Raw genomic sequence first — 17,270 nt, forward strand, 5'->3', positions numbered from 1 at the left:
GGTTGCTACAAAATTATAAAGAAATATTTGTATGATAATTGTTATTCTTAAAAACATATCTCGAAAGAAAAAATAAATAACTCAATGGCTTTCAGAGCCAAACGATTGCAAATACTGCCCTCATTTTCCCATTTGGAAATGACGTCATTTGTTATGTGGGAAAACCATGGATTAATAATCCATGGAAAAACCTAGTTCAGATATTAATAAAAATATAAATATTTTTGCACATATGGCGTTTCATACGTGTATTACTTGAGTGTATTTTAACGACGACGTGTTAATGATTAATGGAATGAGATAAAAAAGACAATAAATACAGACGTGGAGCAAGTCTAGGATTGACGCAGTAGTTCTACAAACTCATTGTGAGCCTAGAAGAACTTAGATTTACAGGTCAAAATAACGGACAACAGCACAGTAAGTTAACGTATGTCATTTATTTATCTAAAAACTTAATTACAGTATAGTGTGATTGCATCGGGGAAGGAAATCGAAGAAGTGACTAATTGGGCTACATCAATTGGGTCTATCTAATCTAAGCATACAACAATGTCAAATAGACGAAGTTTTGATTTCTAAATAGATAGATGAATAGATATTATACAGGGGCCTAGATTAGGCCTAATATTCAGTGGCCGATCTCGTCTCTTTTCTGTCTGGGTCTGCCCTTGTTCATAGCGCTAAATAAATAAGATAATTCGAGCTTCAAAAAGTAGACCTATAGTATAATAGGACCGGCGTGAAGTTGGACACTTATTCCTTATTCGATATTCATTTTTTTTGTGAAGTTGGATTCTTATTCGATCGACATTCACATTCACATGTATGGGGCGCAATAATGTGTAATATTTTAATTAAATGATTTTATACTTACGGCTTAGATTAACTAGGGCTATGATTTATAGGGCTATAACTTCGTTATAAACGGCATGGACCGGGATGACGATACATGGGTTGGGGCGAGTAGGGTCCAGTCATTTCAGAAAATTACCACTTGCCCGGTCCATGCCGTCTAGCTGTCATTTTACACCATTTTAAAACGTTACTACAATTTAACGTTTTTTAAAATAAAAAATGCAATATAACCGGATGATTTATAGGGCTATAATTACGTTATAAACGGCATGGACCGGGATGACGATACATGGGTTGGGACGAGTAGGGTCCAGTCATTTCGGAAAAATACCACTTGCCCCGGTCCATGCTGTCTAGCTGCCATTTTAAAAACGTTACCACAATTTAATTTTTTTTTAATAAAAAATGCAATATAACCGTATGATTTATAGGGCTATAATTACGTTATCAACGACATGGACCGGGATGACGATACTTGGGTTGGGGCTAGTAGGGTCCAGTCGTTTCAGAAAAATACCACTTGCCTCGCTCCATGCCGTCTAGCTGCCATTTTACGCCATTTTAAAACGTTACTACAATTTAAGTTTTTTTTAAATGAAAAATGTAATATAACCGGATGATAATAGGGCTATAATTACGTTATAAACGGCATGGACCGGGATGACGATACATGGGTTGGGGCGAGTAGGGTCCAGTCATTTCAGAAAAATACCACTTGCCCGGGTCCATGCCGTCTAGCTGTCATTTTACGCCATTTTAAAACGTTACTACAATTTAATTTTTTTTTATTTATAAAAAATGCAATATAACCGAATGATTTATAGGGCTATAATTACGTTATAAACGGCATGGACCGGGATGACGATACATGGGTTGGGGCTAGTAGGGTACAGTCGTTTCAGAAAAATACCACTTGACCCGTTCCATGCCGTCTAGCTGCCATTTCACGCCATTTTAAAACGTTACTACAATTTAACGTTTTTATAAAAAATGCAATATAACCGGATGATATATAGGGCTATAATTACGTTATAAACGGCATGGACCGGGATGACGATACATGGGTTGGGGCGAGTAGGGTCCAGTCATTTAAGAAAAAAACCTCTTGCCCCGGTCCATGCCGTCTAGCTGTCATTTTACGCCATTTTAAAACGTTACTACAATTTATGTTAAAAAAAAAAAAAATGCAATATAACCGGATGATATATAGGGCTATAATTACGTTATAAACGGCATGGACCGGGATGACGATACATGGGTTGGTGCGAGTAGGGTCCAGTCATTATAGAAAAGTACCACTTGCCCCGGTCGCGCGCCCCGGTCCATGCCGTCTAGCTGTCATTTTACGCCATTTTAAAACGTTACTGATGCATTTCCTCGGCTGAAATATAGGCCTAATAGACCTACTCCTAGATGAAGATAAGATAGGCCTACAGATAGATTTCGTACTTTTTTTTGTACCGGGTATGCATGGTATTTCAACAACAAAGTAATGATCTTTTAATATAATTATCATGGGCTGTTTCCTGCGCGGTGTAGAGCAGTTTCGATCCTCTCTTTTTGGGGGAAAGTGAATCTCTTACTTTTCGGATTTTCCCCCTTATATATTTCTCCCCTACCTAACACCCAAGAAAAATCAACCAAATATTAAACACGAGGGTTTTATAATTGCTATTAAACAAAATTATAAAGAAATATTTGTATAATAATTGTTATTCTTTAAAACATATCAATAAAAAACTCAATGGCTTTCAGCAAAGAACTTATAACACAAGAATCTCCTGTTCTTCAATTTGCATTCAAAACACAGTATCGGAAGTACAGGGTTAAAAGGTCAAACTGGGCGACGCCATTTCACAGCATGGAGCAGCGCCCCCTCCAAACTAGGAAGTCAATTACTCTACCCCCCTCTAGAGTATTAGCAGATCCCTCTATGATTTTGACTTTCTAATTTGATGCGGGCGCCCTACTCCTCAGTCAATTACTCTATCCCCCCCCCCCCCTAGAGCATTAGCAGATCCCCTAGAGCATTAGATAGCAGATACCCAGTTCAGACTTTTTGAAAGGTTTGAAAGAGATCAAAATAACGGACAACAGCACAGTAAGTTACAGTATGTCATATGTTTATCTAAAATCAGAGTGTGATTGCATCGGGGAAGGAAATCGAATCGAAGAAGTGACTAGGGCCTAGGCCTAATTACATTAGGTCTATCTTGCTAGGCCTACAACAATTTCAATCAATAGGCAACCATTTGATTTCTTAAATAGACTAGGCCTAGGCTACTAGCCTAAATTCGCATATAAAGAATTATACAGGGGCCTAGATCAGACCTAATATTCACTGGCAGATCTCGTATTTCTGTCTGGGTCCGTCCCCTGTTCATACCGCTAATAGTTATACATAAGATAATTTTAGCGTAGAATAAAACCTATAATATAATAAAACCTATAAATAAAAACCTTCTAAAGCCCGGCGCACACTAGAGCTATCGGCCAAACCAACTGGCATCAAAGATTGTATTATAGCGCCGCGTACAATCTTTGCTGGCATGATGAGTAAAGGCAAAGATTGTATAGCGCCGCTACGCGTAGCGGCGCTATATAATCTTTGGTAAAGGGTCTTTCACACCTGTTCCGGCACGGTTCCGGTCCGGCGAATCGAACATCAATGTTTCGTTTTCACGCGGCTATGCCTCAATCGATATGTGCGTAGCCGCGTGAAAACGAAACATTGGCGTTCGAATTGGATTTTCCGGCGCCGTGCCGGGGAATTCGTGAGGAATCGTCCACGCGCGTGCCGCTGAGGAAAATATCTATCGTCGTGTTTAATATTTTCTGTTTGCGTCCGATAGAACATTGTAAATCCTCATGGTGGCCAGTTTTCCCTGTCCTTCGATCAGGCGAATCAATATCGGATTTGTTTTTTTGTTTCAGATGTCGAAAGTATCAGCAATAATTTGTATCACTCTTATTGCATCCATGGCAATCCAACCATCTGAAGCAGGTAATTGGCCCTAATAAGTCAGATATCTTATACATTATATCAAAAGAGTCCTGTTCGCGAACTTTCTAGATCCGCACCTGGTACCATTCCGAGTATGGCTGCGTTTTCTTGGACTGGATAGATTTTCAGATCTGATCTGAACATTCACTTTCATTATCTATCACTAGGTTTTATTGTGAGGGAAAGTTGTCATTTCCTTAATTATTATTGGATTGGATAGTGATTATTGGAAGAATGAACAGTTATTTAATTTACATGATTTATAATCAGAAATATCGCCTTTTTTAAAATGACACAAAATCGCTTGAATTATCTGATAAAGGATAAAAATATGTCTTTCTCTTATTGCTATTTATAGGAGTCGGTCACTGGATAGCAGGAGCTGCCGCAGCGGTAACCGCTGTTGCCATTGTCCCTGCGGCATTAGGATTTGGGGCACTAGGAATTGCGTCCGGTTCAATAGGAGCCGGAATGATGTCAGCTTCGGCTATTGCTAACGGTGGTGGTGTTCTAACTGGAGGCGTAGTGGCTACACTACAATCAGTAGGAGTTGCTGGGGCATCGTATAGTACTTATGCGGCTGCCGCTGCTGCAGGAGGCGCTGCAGTAGACTACTTCACCAATTAAGATTAACGATACGCAAGTTGATAATTGCGTAAATCGTTGCGTCGCACAAATTTCCCTTTTTTGCATGAATAAGCTATAGTTAAAGAATTGTTACTCGTTTGTTTCCATTAGTTTGATCATGGAGGAATTATAGCTTCTATGGTCTGATCATCATTTAATACTTGTCTGAGTGTATTAAAGACATTGCTGGTTAGTAAAGTGCTTTAATTTACTTAAAAGCTACTAATATAAAAGTCTGCGAACTCGGTACCTACCACAGTGCAGTTATTAATTGATTTGGTTTTTGAATTATTATTATTATTAGTTGTCCAGTACTACTTTCATAAGGTGCGTAACGTAACTGCCAATAACTGGGTATAGCAACAAACACATGAGCATACTACTGATGATGCTACTATAAACACAAACTAAAGAAAGTATTACAAAGTTAAGGTGTATTTGAAATAATGTAAATAATGTATTTCTCATGTAAGACGAATTATTGATATTTATAAAACGGATGACAATTATTTCAAATGATGGTTCTTTATTACGATTACATCTTCAAGGATTCAATAACTATACACTATAATATCACGGGTATGTACCTTTCCATTACGGTTACCGATGAGAGCGACAGGATCTCCGTCGATTCACCATTGTTTTTCTGCAATTCGAACACATCTTGAAGTAGCTGCTTTGCTGGGTGTCACAAAACCTAAGACCCCCTAAGACCTAAGACCACGAAAGCTAAGACCCAAGACCTAAGATTACATTTGATTTGATTTGATTTATTTCGGCATCAGTACATAAAATATCACAGACATACAATTAAAATATTTATCTTTCGCACCTGCCTTGTATTTTAACTCCAACATTTATTCTGCATGCCACACCTTAAAATTAGCACTTTTATGAAAAAGAATCGCATAAAAAGTAACAAATACATTTTTAAATGGATGATTTTACAGACGTTTTTCTCGCACAAACATTGTTTGCGAATTTCGCATGTTTTGTTTCTATGGAACGTCAAAAGAGCAAAAATTATATAGAGGGCTGAAAACTCAGTGGAGTCAATCTATTTTAACGCATTTTTTAGTGAATATAAAGGAATAAATACTCGAAAATTAATTTTAATTTAAAAATCATGATAATAAGTTTTTTGTTTCGTTTTCTTTCTGTTTTTATACTTGTACTATTAGTGTTGCTCTTTTGGCGCTCCATAGAAACAAAAATATTGAGCATGGGGAGGAGTTACAGTAGGCCTATACAAAGAAGCACGTATGTACAATCATCAATTTAAAGGATTTATTTATTTGTTTTTATGTGTTTGTCCTTAAAGTACTTAATAAGTCCTAATTTAGGATATTAGGTATTCAGGATAAAGTTAGTTAACAAATTTGGAGTCAAAATACAAGGCAGGTGCGAAAGAAAAACCTCCTCTGAACCAACACAATGGAGTAAATATATACCAACAAACAACCCGTCAAGTTTGTTTGTTGTAAAGAAAAAATATACATTTATTCAACGGGCGAAAATAATATGAGTTTTTCTATGTTTTGCGGTAGTATTTAATTATATTTATGGTAATAAATGAAACCTACTATGTTTAAAATTATGTATGGATAAACAAGTATTGTTTTTTAAGTTGTAGTTTATCTTAGAATTTGTAATCTTAGGTCTTGGGTCTTAGCTTTCGTTATCTTAGGTCTTAGGGGGTTTTAGCTTTCGTGGTCTTAGGTTTCGTGACACCCCTGCTTTGCTTCAATAAAACTCTGTTTACTTGTAATCCAATAAGGTTTTCTGTTAATTGGGGTGTTTCCTCTAAAGTGTAAATCGTAATATTACACCTCTTAGTTTCACGGGAAAGTGTCCCCTGAATTACTTCATCGTAAACTCGGGAGTAAAGTTTGTGTAACAAGTTAAATTTTCTGAGTTATTTTCATTCGGTATGTGGGAAAAACCATGGAGGAAATATATATCTATATATTTCCTCCATGGACAAATCCAGTTCAGACTTGTTGAAAGGATTGACATGTTATGCGCGATTTGAACGATTTGCGCAATTTGAAATTGCGCAAAAAAATCCTTGCGCAATTTTAAATTGCGCAAGAATTATTTGCGCAATTTCAAATTGCGCAAGGATTTTTTTGCGCAATTTCAAATTGCGCAATCAACTTGCGCAATTTCAAATTGCGCAAGAAAATCTTTGCGCAATTTTAAATTGCGCTGCACAATTTGTAAATTGCGCAAGATAGTTCTTGCGCAATATGACACCTTTGCGCAATTTGAAAACGAACTGTAAATTTTCCCATACATGGCTATAGGCTAGGCCTAGGCAGAGGAGTTTAAAATTTAGTATTTTATTATATAAATAAGACCATTTCAATGAAGATAATGTTTAATACTCACTTTTTAAGTTTTTAATATTAGTTTAAGCTAGGCTATGTAACCTAGTCAGTATCAGTAGTCCAGACCCTAGCTAGGCTAGAGTAGTATAGCCGGCCGCCCGCGCCGCGCCCGCCTGGTGGAACACCACCGCTTCGTTTTCCTTCGTCGGTTCTTCGACGGTATGCTAACTTATAACAATATTTGCACTACTAAAATAAGGAAATGCGATATTTATCTTTAAATTTGAATCATTCTTAGAAATTACTATAAAAATATGGGTGTACATGATTTCACAATCTGTCGAAAAACCTTGCGCAATTTGCAGATTACTTGCGCAATTTAATACGTTGCTTGCGCAATTTGAAACACATGTTTCAATTCAAATTGCGCAAGGATTTTTTTTGCGCAATTTCAAATTGCGCAAATCGTTCAAATCGCGCATAACAGACACAATTGGGCCTACACTAATCATTGTGCGGCTAGAAGAAGAAGAAATATTTAGATTTACAGGTCAAAATAACGGACTATCAGCACAGTAAGTTAACGCATGTCATTTTTTTATCTAAAAATCAGAGTGTGATAGCAACGGGGACGTAAGAAAATCAAAGAGGTGACTAATTGGGCTATATCAATTGGGTCTATCTAATCTAAGCATACAATGTCAATAGACGAAGTTTTTATATACAGGGGCCTAGATTAGGCCTAATATTCAGTGGCCGATCTCGTCTACTTCTGTCTGAGTCCGCCCCTGTTCATAGCGCTAAATAAATAAGACAATTATTTTGAACTTACAAGAAGACCTAAATAGGTCTACATTTTTTTTGCATTGTCTTCTAAAAACATAGTAATTCCTCGATCAGGATGGCCAGTTCTCCATGTCATTAGACCTATAGGCCTAGGCCTACTTTTTTTGACATTGTTTTTTCTAATAAAAACATAGTAAATCCTCAGGATGGCCAGTTTTCCATGTCGTTCGATCAGGCGAAACAATACAATTGGCTTTGTTTTTTGTTTCAGATGTCAAAAGTATCGGCAATAATTTGTATCACTCTTATTGCATCTATGGCAATCCAACCATCTGAAGCAGGTAATTGGCCCTAATAAGTCGGATATCTTATACATTATCAAAAGAGTCCTGTTCGCGAACTTTCTGGTACCATTCCGGTCTTCTGAGTATGGTTGCGTTTTCTTGGTCTGAATGGAATTTCCCCATATTAGTCATCAGATCTGATCTGAACATTTTCTGTCATTATCAGTGCACTAGCCTGCACTAGGTTTTATTGTGAGGGAAAGTTGTCATTTCCTTAATTGGATTGGATAGTGGTATATTGGAAGAATGAACAGTTTATTTAATTTACACGACTTATAATCAGAAATATCGCCTTTATATTAAATGAAACAAAATCGCTTGAATTATCTGAAAGGATAAATATGTCTTTCTCTTATTGTTATTTATAGGAGTCGGTCAATGGATAGTAGGAGCTGCTGTAGGGGTAACCACTGTTGCCATTGCCCCTGCGGCATTAGGATTTGGGGCACTAGGAATTGCGTCCGGTTCAATAGGAGCCGCAATGATGTCAGCTTCGGCTATTGCTAACGGTGGTGGTGTTCTAACTGGAGGCGTAGTGGCTACACTACAATCAGTAGGAGTTGCTGGGGCATCGTATGCTACTTATGCGAAGGCCGCTGCTGCAGGTGGCGCTGCTACAGACTACTTATTCGAAGATTAATGATACACAAGTTAATTGCGTAAAGCGCACAAAATTCCCTTTTTTTGCATGATAAGCTATAGTTACAATGCAATCTTCAAGGATTCAATAACTATACACTATAATATCACAGATATGTTTAACATTTCCCAAAGAGGAATTATTCATGCCATAGTTGTATATGTGATGTTTTTCATTCTATAGATGTTTTAACAATAGATATTATACTACGGGCGCCATCCGGCACACATTAGTCTTTTGCAAACAATGGTTTGTCTTTTGCAAACAATGGTTTGTCTTTTGCAAACAATCGTTTCTCTTTTGCAAACAATCGTTTGTCTTTTGCAAACAATCGTTTGTCTTTTGCAAACAATCGTTTGTCTTTTGCAAACAATCGTTTGTCTTTTGCAAACAATGGTTTGTCTTTTGCAAACAATCGTTTGTCTTTTGCAAACAATGGTTTGTCTTCTGCAAACAATGGTTTGTCTTTTGCAAACAATGGTTTGTCTTTTGCAAACAATCGTTTGTCTTTTGCAAACAATGGTTTGTCTTTTGCAAACAATGGTTTGTCTTTTGCAAACAATGGCTTTTCTTTTGCAAACAATGGTTTGTCTTTTGCAATGTGTCGGATGGCGCCCCGTATATACTAGGCCTATATCCGTTTTCTTATATTTTACTTAAATAAAAATAACAGTTAAATATTATTCATTTTTTTATTTGTTTCATATTGCTTTGATCAACGTTTTAAGGTTATACCTCAAATTGGGCCGACAATAACAAAACAAATTTATTCAAGTTATAACAAAATATGCTTCAAAACGTGAGAAACTTTGAAGCTTAAAAATATATAATAGTCTTGTCACACGAAGTAGGCCTCTTAGAGACATCATTAATTTTAAATACAGGTATTAAGACTTTTATAAATAAGCTTAAAATTTATTTTAAGTAAGATTTTGCTATGTATTGACGAGTTTTAATGATATTGCAATATATTTTAATTTATTTTGATATAGTATTATATGCATTTTTAATGTTTATATAAATCTTATTCTAAATGTTTTTTTTCTTCAATCAGTGCAATAGGAGACCTACTAGATAGTGATTAAGTTAACCTTTTAGGAATCCTCTCCCTGCCTGGTTTTGTGTGATGTTTTCTTGTTGTTTGTCCACGTTTTATATTGTACTTTTATGGAGACAAAATAAATGAAATGAAAATGAAATTAAAAGACCTTATAGTTAATTTATCAGTCCTTTCGTCGATTTTATGCTGTCGATGTTACCTAGTTGAAATCAACTATAAATATTTCATTGGCCTGCATTGCTATTGTTCACTGGTATTTGTGCGTATTTACATATCAGGTGAAACATTATATTGAACAGGCTGCGTGAGCCCTCAGAAGAATGTTAGCTGTTGTCGAAGTAAGACATGTTATCATTTTATTTCTTTAAGACGTGGATTTTTCTTCGATACTGTGAGTAGTTAAATTGTTCTAACAATAATGTATTTATTACATTGAATGAATTCGTTAAGTTGTTATATACCTTTCATTATTTTTAACAATGACAATGAAAGTACCGTTTAATATTTTCTATGAAACTGATGCATTTCTTCGGCTGAAATATAGCAGGCCTATAGGCCTACTCCTAGACGTTTTCATGAAGATAAGATAGGCCTACAGATAGATTTCGTACTTTTTTCGTACCGGGTATGCATAGTAATTCAACAACAAAGTCATGATCTTTTAATATATCATGGGCTGTTTCCTGCGCGGTAGAGCAGTTTCGATCCTCTCTCTTTTTGGGGGAAAGTGAATCTCTTACTTTTCGGATTTTCCCCCTTATATATTTCTCCCCTACCTAACACCCAAGAAAAATCAACCAAATATTAAACTCGAGGGTTGTATAATATTGCTATTAAACAAAATTATAAAGAAATATTTGTATAATAATTGTTATTCTTAAAAACATATCTCGAAAGAAAACAAGGCCAACAGCCATTAAGTCGCGTGCTACAATGCATAGTGATACCGGACCGACAGACAAACAGACAGACAGACAGACAGACCGACAGACAGACAGACGGACCGACCGACATAGTGAACTATACTGACCGAAATTACTGAACATGTTTAAAAATGTTGAAATGTTTAAAAACATTTATATTTTTTTTAATTTACACGTGCGTAGCCTGTCACTTTTGACGTGCTCGTATAACGTAATTTCGAGTTGAAAAGTAAGTCAAGAAAACAGAAATCGGGCAAAAAGAGTGCGCAATAACATTTAACGCGCAGTGCGCGCGCAAAAATCTGCGCACTCATGGCAATTTTGTAAACGCTTAAAATTGCCTGAAACGTACTCTTATTTCATCGAAAATAAATTTTGAACATTTTAAGCGCGCGTACGCATGCGTTACATGCGCTACGCACGTAATTGTATTGCCATATGATGATTTATGCCCTGAAATTTATGAGTACCAAATTTTATTTAATTGTGATTCATGGTTGTTAAGATATGATTACAAACGTGATTTCGTTAAATCGTGCGTAGACCGCGTAATTTTTTATTGCGCACCGTGAAAACATAACCACATCGATTCCTGGCCATAAGAAATATTCTGTGAAAAATTGACTTAGCTAGATTAAACTGATATCAAGATAAGGTCATAAAGCGATAAAACGCATAGTGATACCGGACCGACAGACAGACAGACCGACAGACAGACCTACAGACAGACCGACAGACAGACAGACCGACCGACCGACATAGTGAACTATAGAGTCGCTTCCACGCGACTAAAAAAATAACTCAATGGCTTTCAGTCAAACGATTGCAAATACTGCCCTCATTTTCCCATTTGGAAATGACGTGTCATTCGGTAATGTGGGAAAAACCCAGTTCAGACTTTTTGAAAGGATTGACGCAATAGTTCTACAACACTCAATTGTGCGCCTTCCGTGTTTCAGAAGAAATATTTAGATTTACCGGTCAAAATAACTGACTACAGCACAGTAAGTTAACGTATGTCATATTTGTGTGATTGCATCGGGGAAGGAAATCGAAGAAGTGACTAATTGGGCTACATCAATTGGGTCTATCTAATCTAAGCATACATTGTCAATTGACGAAGTATTGATTTCTTCAAAATAGATAGATGAATAGATATATGAATTATACAGGGGCCTAAATTATGCCTAATATTCAGTGGCCGATCTCGTCTATTTCTGTCTGGGTCTGCCCTTGTTCATAGCGCTAAATAAATAAGATAATTTGAGCTTACAACAAGTAGACCTATATAGATAGGCCTACTTTTTTGACATTGTTTCTTCTTATAAAAACATTGTGATTCCTCCAGGGTGGCCAGTTTTCCATGTCCTTCGATCAGGCGAATCAATACAATTGGCTTTGTTTTTTGTTTCAGATGTCAAAGGTATCAGCAATAATTTGTATCACTCTTATTGCATCTATGGCAATCCAACCATCTGAAGCAGGTAAGGCCCTACCTAATAAGTCAGCTTTAGGCCTATATCAAAAGAGTCCTGTTCGCTAACTTTCTGGATCCGCACCTGGTACCATTCCGGTCTCCTGAGTATGGCTGCGTTTTCTTGGACTGGATGGAATTTTCCCATTATTACTCATCAGATCTGATCTGAACATTCTCTTTCAATCACTAGGACTAGGTTTTATTTTGAGGGAAAGTTGTTATTTCTTTAATTATTATTGGATTGGATAGTGGTATATTGGAAGAATGAACAGTTAATTAATTTACACGACTTATAATCAGAAATATCGCCTTTATAAATGACACAAAATCGCTTGAATTATTTGATAAAGGATAAATATGTCTTTCTCTTATTGCTATCTATAGGAGTCGGTCACTGGATAGCAGGAGCTGCCCTAGGGGTAACCGCTATTGCCTTTGCCCCAGCGGCATTAGGATTTGGGGCACTAGGAATTGCGTCCGGGTCTACAGCAGCCGGAATGATGTCAGCTTCGGCTATTGCTAGTGGCGGTGGTGTAGCAGCCGGAGGCGTAGTGGCTACAATGCAGTCTATTGGAGCTGCTGGGGCATCGTATGGTGCTTATGCGACTGCCGCTGCTGCAGGAGGCGCTGCAGCAGATTACCTCGCCAAATAAGAATAAGATTAAAGATACGCAAGTTGATAATTGCGTAAAGCGTTGCATCGCACAAATTTAATTTAAAGTTGTTACTCGTTTGTTTCCATTAGTTTGATCATGGAGGAATTATAGCTTCTATGGTCTGATCATTATTTAATACTTTTCTGAGTGTGTTAATGATATTGCTCGCTAAAAGTGCTTGAATTTACTTAAAAGCTACTAAACAATAGTCAATATAATATCGGTTGATGGTTTATATGGAGAAAATCAATAAAATGATTTAAAGTCTGCGCACTCACTCGGTACATACCACATAGTGCAGTTATTAATTGATTTGATTTTTGAATTATTATTATTATTAGTTGTGAAGTACTACTTTTTTTTTTCTTTTTTTTTATCTTTTGTGGTTAACTACCACCTTTATTCAACAATTACAGAATCTCGTATATATATTTACATTATTTTCTGCATATTTTTTTGTTATGTTATCTATTAAAAAATATATTGCATGTTTAATGAAAAAAGCTGTTTAGTTATGAAACGTTTGTTAACTTATTTATCATAATTTGTGTATCTTTCAGTTTATATATTTGTATTTGATTTGCCCTTTAGGGAAATGCTTAACAGTAGGCCTAGTATACCATGCTGTCACAAGAAATGGCACTAACAAAATTGAAACATATGTTGGACTGACAGAAAATACATTTAAGTGTAGATACAATGGGCATACAAGCTCATTCTGTAATGAAAAGTATAAAAATAGTACAGCGCTTAGCTAACATGTTTGGAAACTAAAGATGACAACATTACATATAATATTAAATGGCGAGTATTAGCCAAATGTAAGCCTTATTCCAATATAAGTAAACGCTGCAAACTATGTCTGCAAGAGAAATATTTCATTATATTTAAGCCAGATATTTGCTCTCTTAGTCAAAGAAACGAATTATTTAGCACATGCAGACACAGAAGAAAATTCTTATTGAGATATAAAGGTTACTAATTAAAGACACTTATTGATAAATAGAACAGTTGAGTATACAACTATTGTTTTGTTGCTTGCATATATTAACTATAAACAGCCGCTTCTAATTACTTAGAGCCTAACACTTGAAGATTGAGGAGGTATTTTATCTCTCTCATGAAACAGTTTGTAGTGTTAATAAATATGTTGAATTATTAACCTGAGTCTTGATTTTTTTCATTCATATTTGTATATGTATATAATATCAATACATTCACACGTATATATAGAAATACATACTACATATATCAAACATATATATACATACACATACCTACACAATATATACACATATGCATAAAATTAACATTAAAACCAAGAACGATAAAAAATATACACAAATATAATACATTAGACCTATTATACACGGGCATAAAAAAACCTATAAAGTACCTGTGAAGTACCCTACTTTAATAAGGTGTGTAATGTACGTAACTGCCAACTGGGTATAGCAACAAACACATGAGCGTAACTGATGATGCTACTATAAACACAAACTGAAGAAAGTATTACAAAGCTATAAGGTGTATTTGAAAAAATGTAAATAATGCATTTCTCATGTAAGAAGAATTATTGAAATTATTAAAACGGATGACAATATTTCAAATGATGGTTCTTTATTACGATTACATCTTCAAGGATTCAATAACTATACTCTATAATATCACGGGTATTACCTGTACCTTTCCATTACGGTTACCGATGAGAGCGACAGGATCTCCGTCGATTCACCATTGTTTTTCTGAAATTCGAACACATCTTTGGAGTAGCTGCTTTGCTTCAATAAAACTCTGTTTACTTGTAATCCAATAAGGTTTTCTGATAATAGGGGTGTTTCCTCTAAATTGGGGATAAAAGCAGTGTTCATAATATTACACCTCGTTAGTGTCCCCTGAATAGGAGTGTCCAAAATTAGGGCTGTTCATCGTAAACTCGAAGTAAAGTTTGTGTAACAAGTTATTTTATAGCTTTGGGTCACGATGTTTTCATGTTCATCATCTTCACCTTTCCCACATTATTCTCTATTTTAGCATATTAATTATACCTTTCTTTTGTTTTTCTCTTTGCGTGTGCAGTTTATTAAAGGACAACTTTACCGAGAGCCATATTTTGACACCGTATTAGGAATGTACAACATATGATTTCAGAACAATCGAAAGATTTACCATATCGCCATGCGCGCGCTCGTCGTACAGTCGTCGTCGCCGTAAATTGCTATGACGTCAAGTGTGGCTTAGCAAAATGTACAGGCTGTCTAATAACGATTGTAAATACACAGCCCTCATTGTCCCTTTTTTTAATCGATGTCAGAGATTTGAAACATAAAACAGATGTCATGTTGGAAAAACCAACTAGGCCTACTATTTACAGAAGCAAATATCGTATGATGGTATTTGTACGAGAGAAATCGATCGTAAATATCAGATTGAGAGTCTAGGAAAACGTATTCAGACTTCCAGAAAACGTTTGAAATTGCATATCAATTTAACCACTACATCAGAATTTAGCACAGTAAGTTTTGTAATGTGTTATGGTAGGGTAGGCCTATACATTAATCTCACATTATCTACTAAAAGCCTCAGTTTAAAACGGGCCTGAGAGTAGGCTATATCTGGTGTGATGGAACTGCTCACGCCGAGCTGGGTGGATACTACAGTATTTGGTTTTGTGAAAAAGCCATGTTAAACAGACGAAGCAACATAACACACATTGTTTTTCTTGCAGATGTCAAAAGTATCGGCAATCATCTTTATTTGTCTCATTGCATCAATCCAACCAGCTCAAGCAGGTAATTATAATGCAATTAAGGCATAGAAATATTTTGTTCATGTTAATATTCTGTCTTGAATCTTGGATTATGCATGTCACATTTGGAACTTATCGGCTTAACCGAAAGTGTGCCCAATATTAATAATTTAGGGAAAAAAACTCGAAAAGAATTTAATGTATTAATGCATCTATAGGTAATTCTTATATTTCTTACTCGACTACCTAATTTCACTTACTAGAAACACTTAATAAAAATCAAGTAATTTAATGTAAAGATATTCCCGTTTTTAACGACATTTATTCTTGATGTTTATGTCCTTGTGAATATTCATTACAAAAATAACACATAGCAAACACCAGGTGTGTTATTTTTGTATTTGGCTGTTAAGGAGTAGTGCTATTTCTATTGTTATAGAAAACGTTGTCATATTTGTGTTTTATAAATTGTTATTTCGCCAACAATTATCGATAGATTGAACTGTATTTAGTGGGAAGATCTTAAACCGGTTTGTAATTTTATTTCTTTTCATTTTGCTTCAGTACTCCCCTTGATAGGAGTTGCCTTAGCAGTAGCTGGGGTTGGATTTGGCCCAGCCGCTATTGGGTTTACGACAGCCGGCATTACTGCTGGCTCTGCGGCAGCGGCAATGATGTCTGCTTCTGCTATAGCGAGCGGAGGTGGAGTTGTAGCTGGAGGCGTAGTGGCTACACTTCAATCAGTTGGAGCGGCTGGAGTATCCTACGGCACTTAGGCTGCTGCTAGTGCAGGAGCAGCTGCAGGGCGTTACATTGAGGGTGAAGATGAGTAAAAAATGGAAGGGATTCATCATCAAGCAGCTATGCTTGCATTTATTATAGTATTTCATTTTACCGTTTTAAATCTCATAACAACTAGATATTCATGTTAGTATTAATTGTTGCATTATTTTAAGTGCATGACATTATGCTCATGTGTTTATTATAATACAGGTCCTGTGAAAGACCATTTGAAGACCCTTCTACGTCCACTTACATCGGCCTTTATTTCCGTATTTCTGCGTCCCATGGGTACGACTCGGGTTACACAATTCCGGATTACTGTCAACTGAGAACTTTTTAGCATAATGCTATTGTTCAACTTTAATAAACACATTAAATACGAAGTTGTCACCTAAAATAATAAAATAAGATCATAATGTACAGTACCTTCAGTCATCGCTCTTTTTGGTTTCTTGGAGCATTGATTCTTTATCCACGATGATAGAGATGAAGATTTTAAATTCATTTCATTTATTTCATTTACTAATAACTTAAATAACGTTTATAAAACTCAAATAAATCTATTTCTGCATTAACATTTTGTTGGTGGCGCTATTTTTTGGAAAATAAATTTCATTACGTTTATATTTCAGGAAACCTCAGATCTATTTATTTATTTCAATGTTAGGTCGCTTTCTTGTCGATGCTTTTATTGTAGAACGTAATTTATTTATTTTTCTCTGTTCTGGGTTGACCAACTAGCATAGGTGTTTAGCACCTGTTTGGTCTTTCCGTGCCTCCTTTTATAATTGTTTTGTCTTCTTTGTTATGTAGGCCTATATGGCAGAAATTGAATAAATAAAAAAATGTCTGGCAGTAAGTCCATGTATTTCTTATCACACTTATTCGGGGGGGCTAGGCTCTTATTAAAATCAAATAGATAAGGATAAGACGAATGACAATAAAACATAACAATTGATTTCAAGTGATGGTTATTATTGTTATTATACATTTGCAAGGAACAATTGAGATACTTAGGCAGAAATAAGTATTT

At 35.8% G+C, this 17,270-nt stretch overlaps 4 protein-coding genes across 7 annotated transcripts; all 4 read left to right on the forward strand.

The window, feature by feature from the left end:
• Window positions 1-263: 263 nt before the first annotated feature.
• On the forward strand, window positions 264-4,998 carry LOC140051544 (uncharacterized). 4 transcript variants are annotated; one of them, XM_072096792.1, is made up of 3 exons: window positions 264-430; window positions 3,793-3,862; window positions 4,221-4,998. In XM_072096792.1, exons 2-3 carry the CDS (start codon window positions 3,793-3,795, stop codon window positions 4,487-4,489), a joined length of 339 nt encoding a protein of 112 aa, XP_071952893.1. In that variant the 5' UTR covers window positions 264-430; the 3' UTR covers window positions 4,490-4,998. The 4 variants fall into 4 exon arrangements, with proteins under 4 accessions (XP_071952893.1, XP_071952892.1, XP_071952891.1 ...); XM_072096791.1 differs by having other exon boundaries at window positions 264-420; XM_072096790.1 differs by lacking the exon at window positions 264-430 and adding an exon at window positions 2,843-2,959.
• Window positions 4,999-7,304: 2,306 nt separating this feature from the next.
• On the forward strand, window positions 7,305-9,768 carry LOC140051384 (interferon alpha-inducible protein 27-like protein 1). The gene is made up of 3 exons (XM_072096585.1): window positions 7,305-7,394; window positions 7,877-7,946; window positions 8,318-9,768. Exons 2-3 carry the CDS (start codon window positions 7,877-7,879, stop codon window positions 8,587-8,589), a joined length of 342 nt encoding a protein of 113 aa, XP_071952686.1. The 5' UTR covers window positions 7,305-7,394; the 3' UTR covers window positions 8,590-9,768.
• Window positions 9,769-9,949: 181 nt separating this feature from the next.
• On the forward strand, window positions 9,950-13,867 carry LOC140051545 (uncharacterized). The gene is made up of 3 exons (XM_072096794.1): window positions 9,950-10,040; window positions 11,987-12,056; window positions 12,434-13,867. The coding sequence occupies exons 2-3, from the start codon at window positions 11,987-11,989 to the stop codon at window positions 12,700-12,702; spliced, it is 339 nt and encodes a 112-aa protein (XP_071952895.1). The 5' UTR covers window positions 9,950-10,040; the 3' UTR covers window positions 12,703-13,867.
• Window positions 13,868-15,032: 1,165 nt separating this feature from the next.
• LOC140051480 (uncharacterized) lies at window positions 15,033-17,201 on the forward strand. Its single transcript, XM_072096702.1, has 3 exons — window positions 15,033-15,220; window positions 15,434-15,497; window positions 16,019-17,201. Exons 2-3 carry the CDS (start codon window positions 15,434-15,436, stop codon window positions 16,228-16,230), a joined length of 276 nt encoding a protein of 91 aa, XP_071952803.1. The 5' UTR covers window positions 15,033-15,220; the 3' UTR covers window positions 16,231-17,201.
• Window positions 17,202-17,270: the final 69 nt, after the last annotated feature.

Source organism: Antedon mediterranea, chromosome 6 (genome assembly GCF_964355755.1).
Source record: "Antedon mediterranea chromosome 6, ecAntMedi1.1, whole genome shotgun sequence".
NCBI lineage: Eukaryota > Metazoa > Echinodermata > Crinoidea > Comatulida > Antedonidae > Antedon > Antedon mediterranea.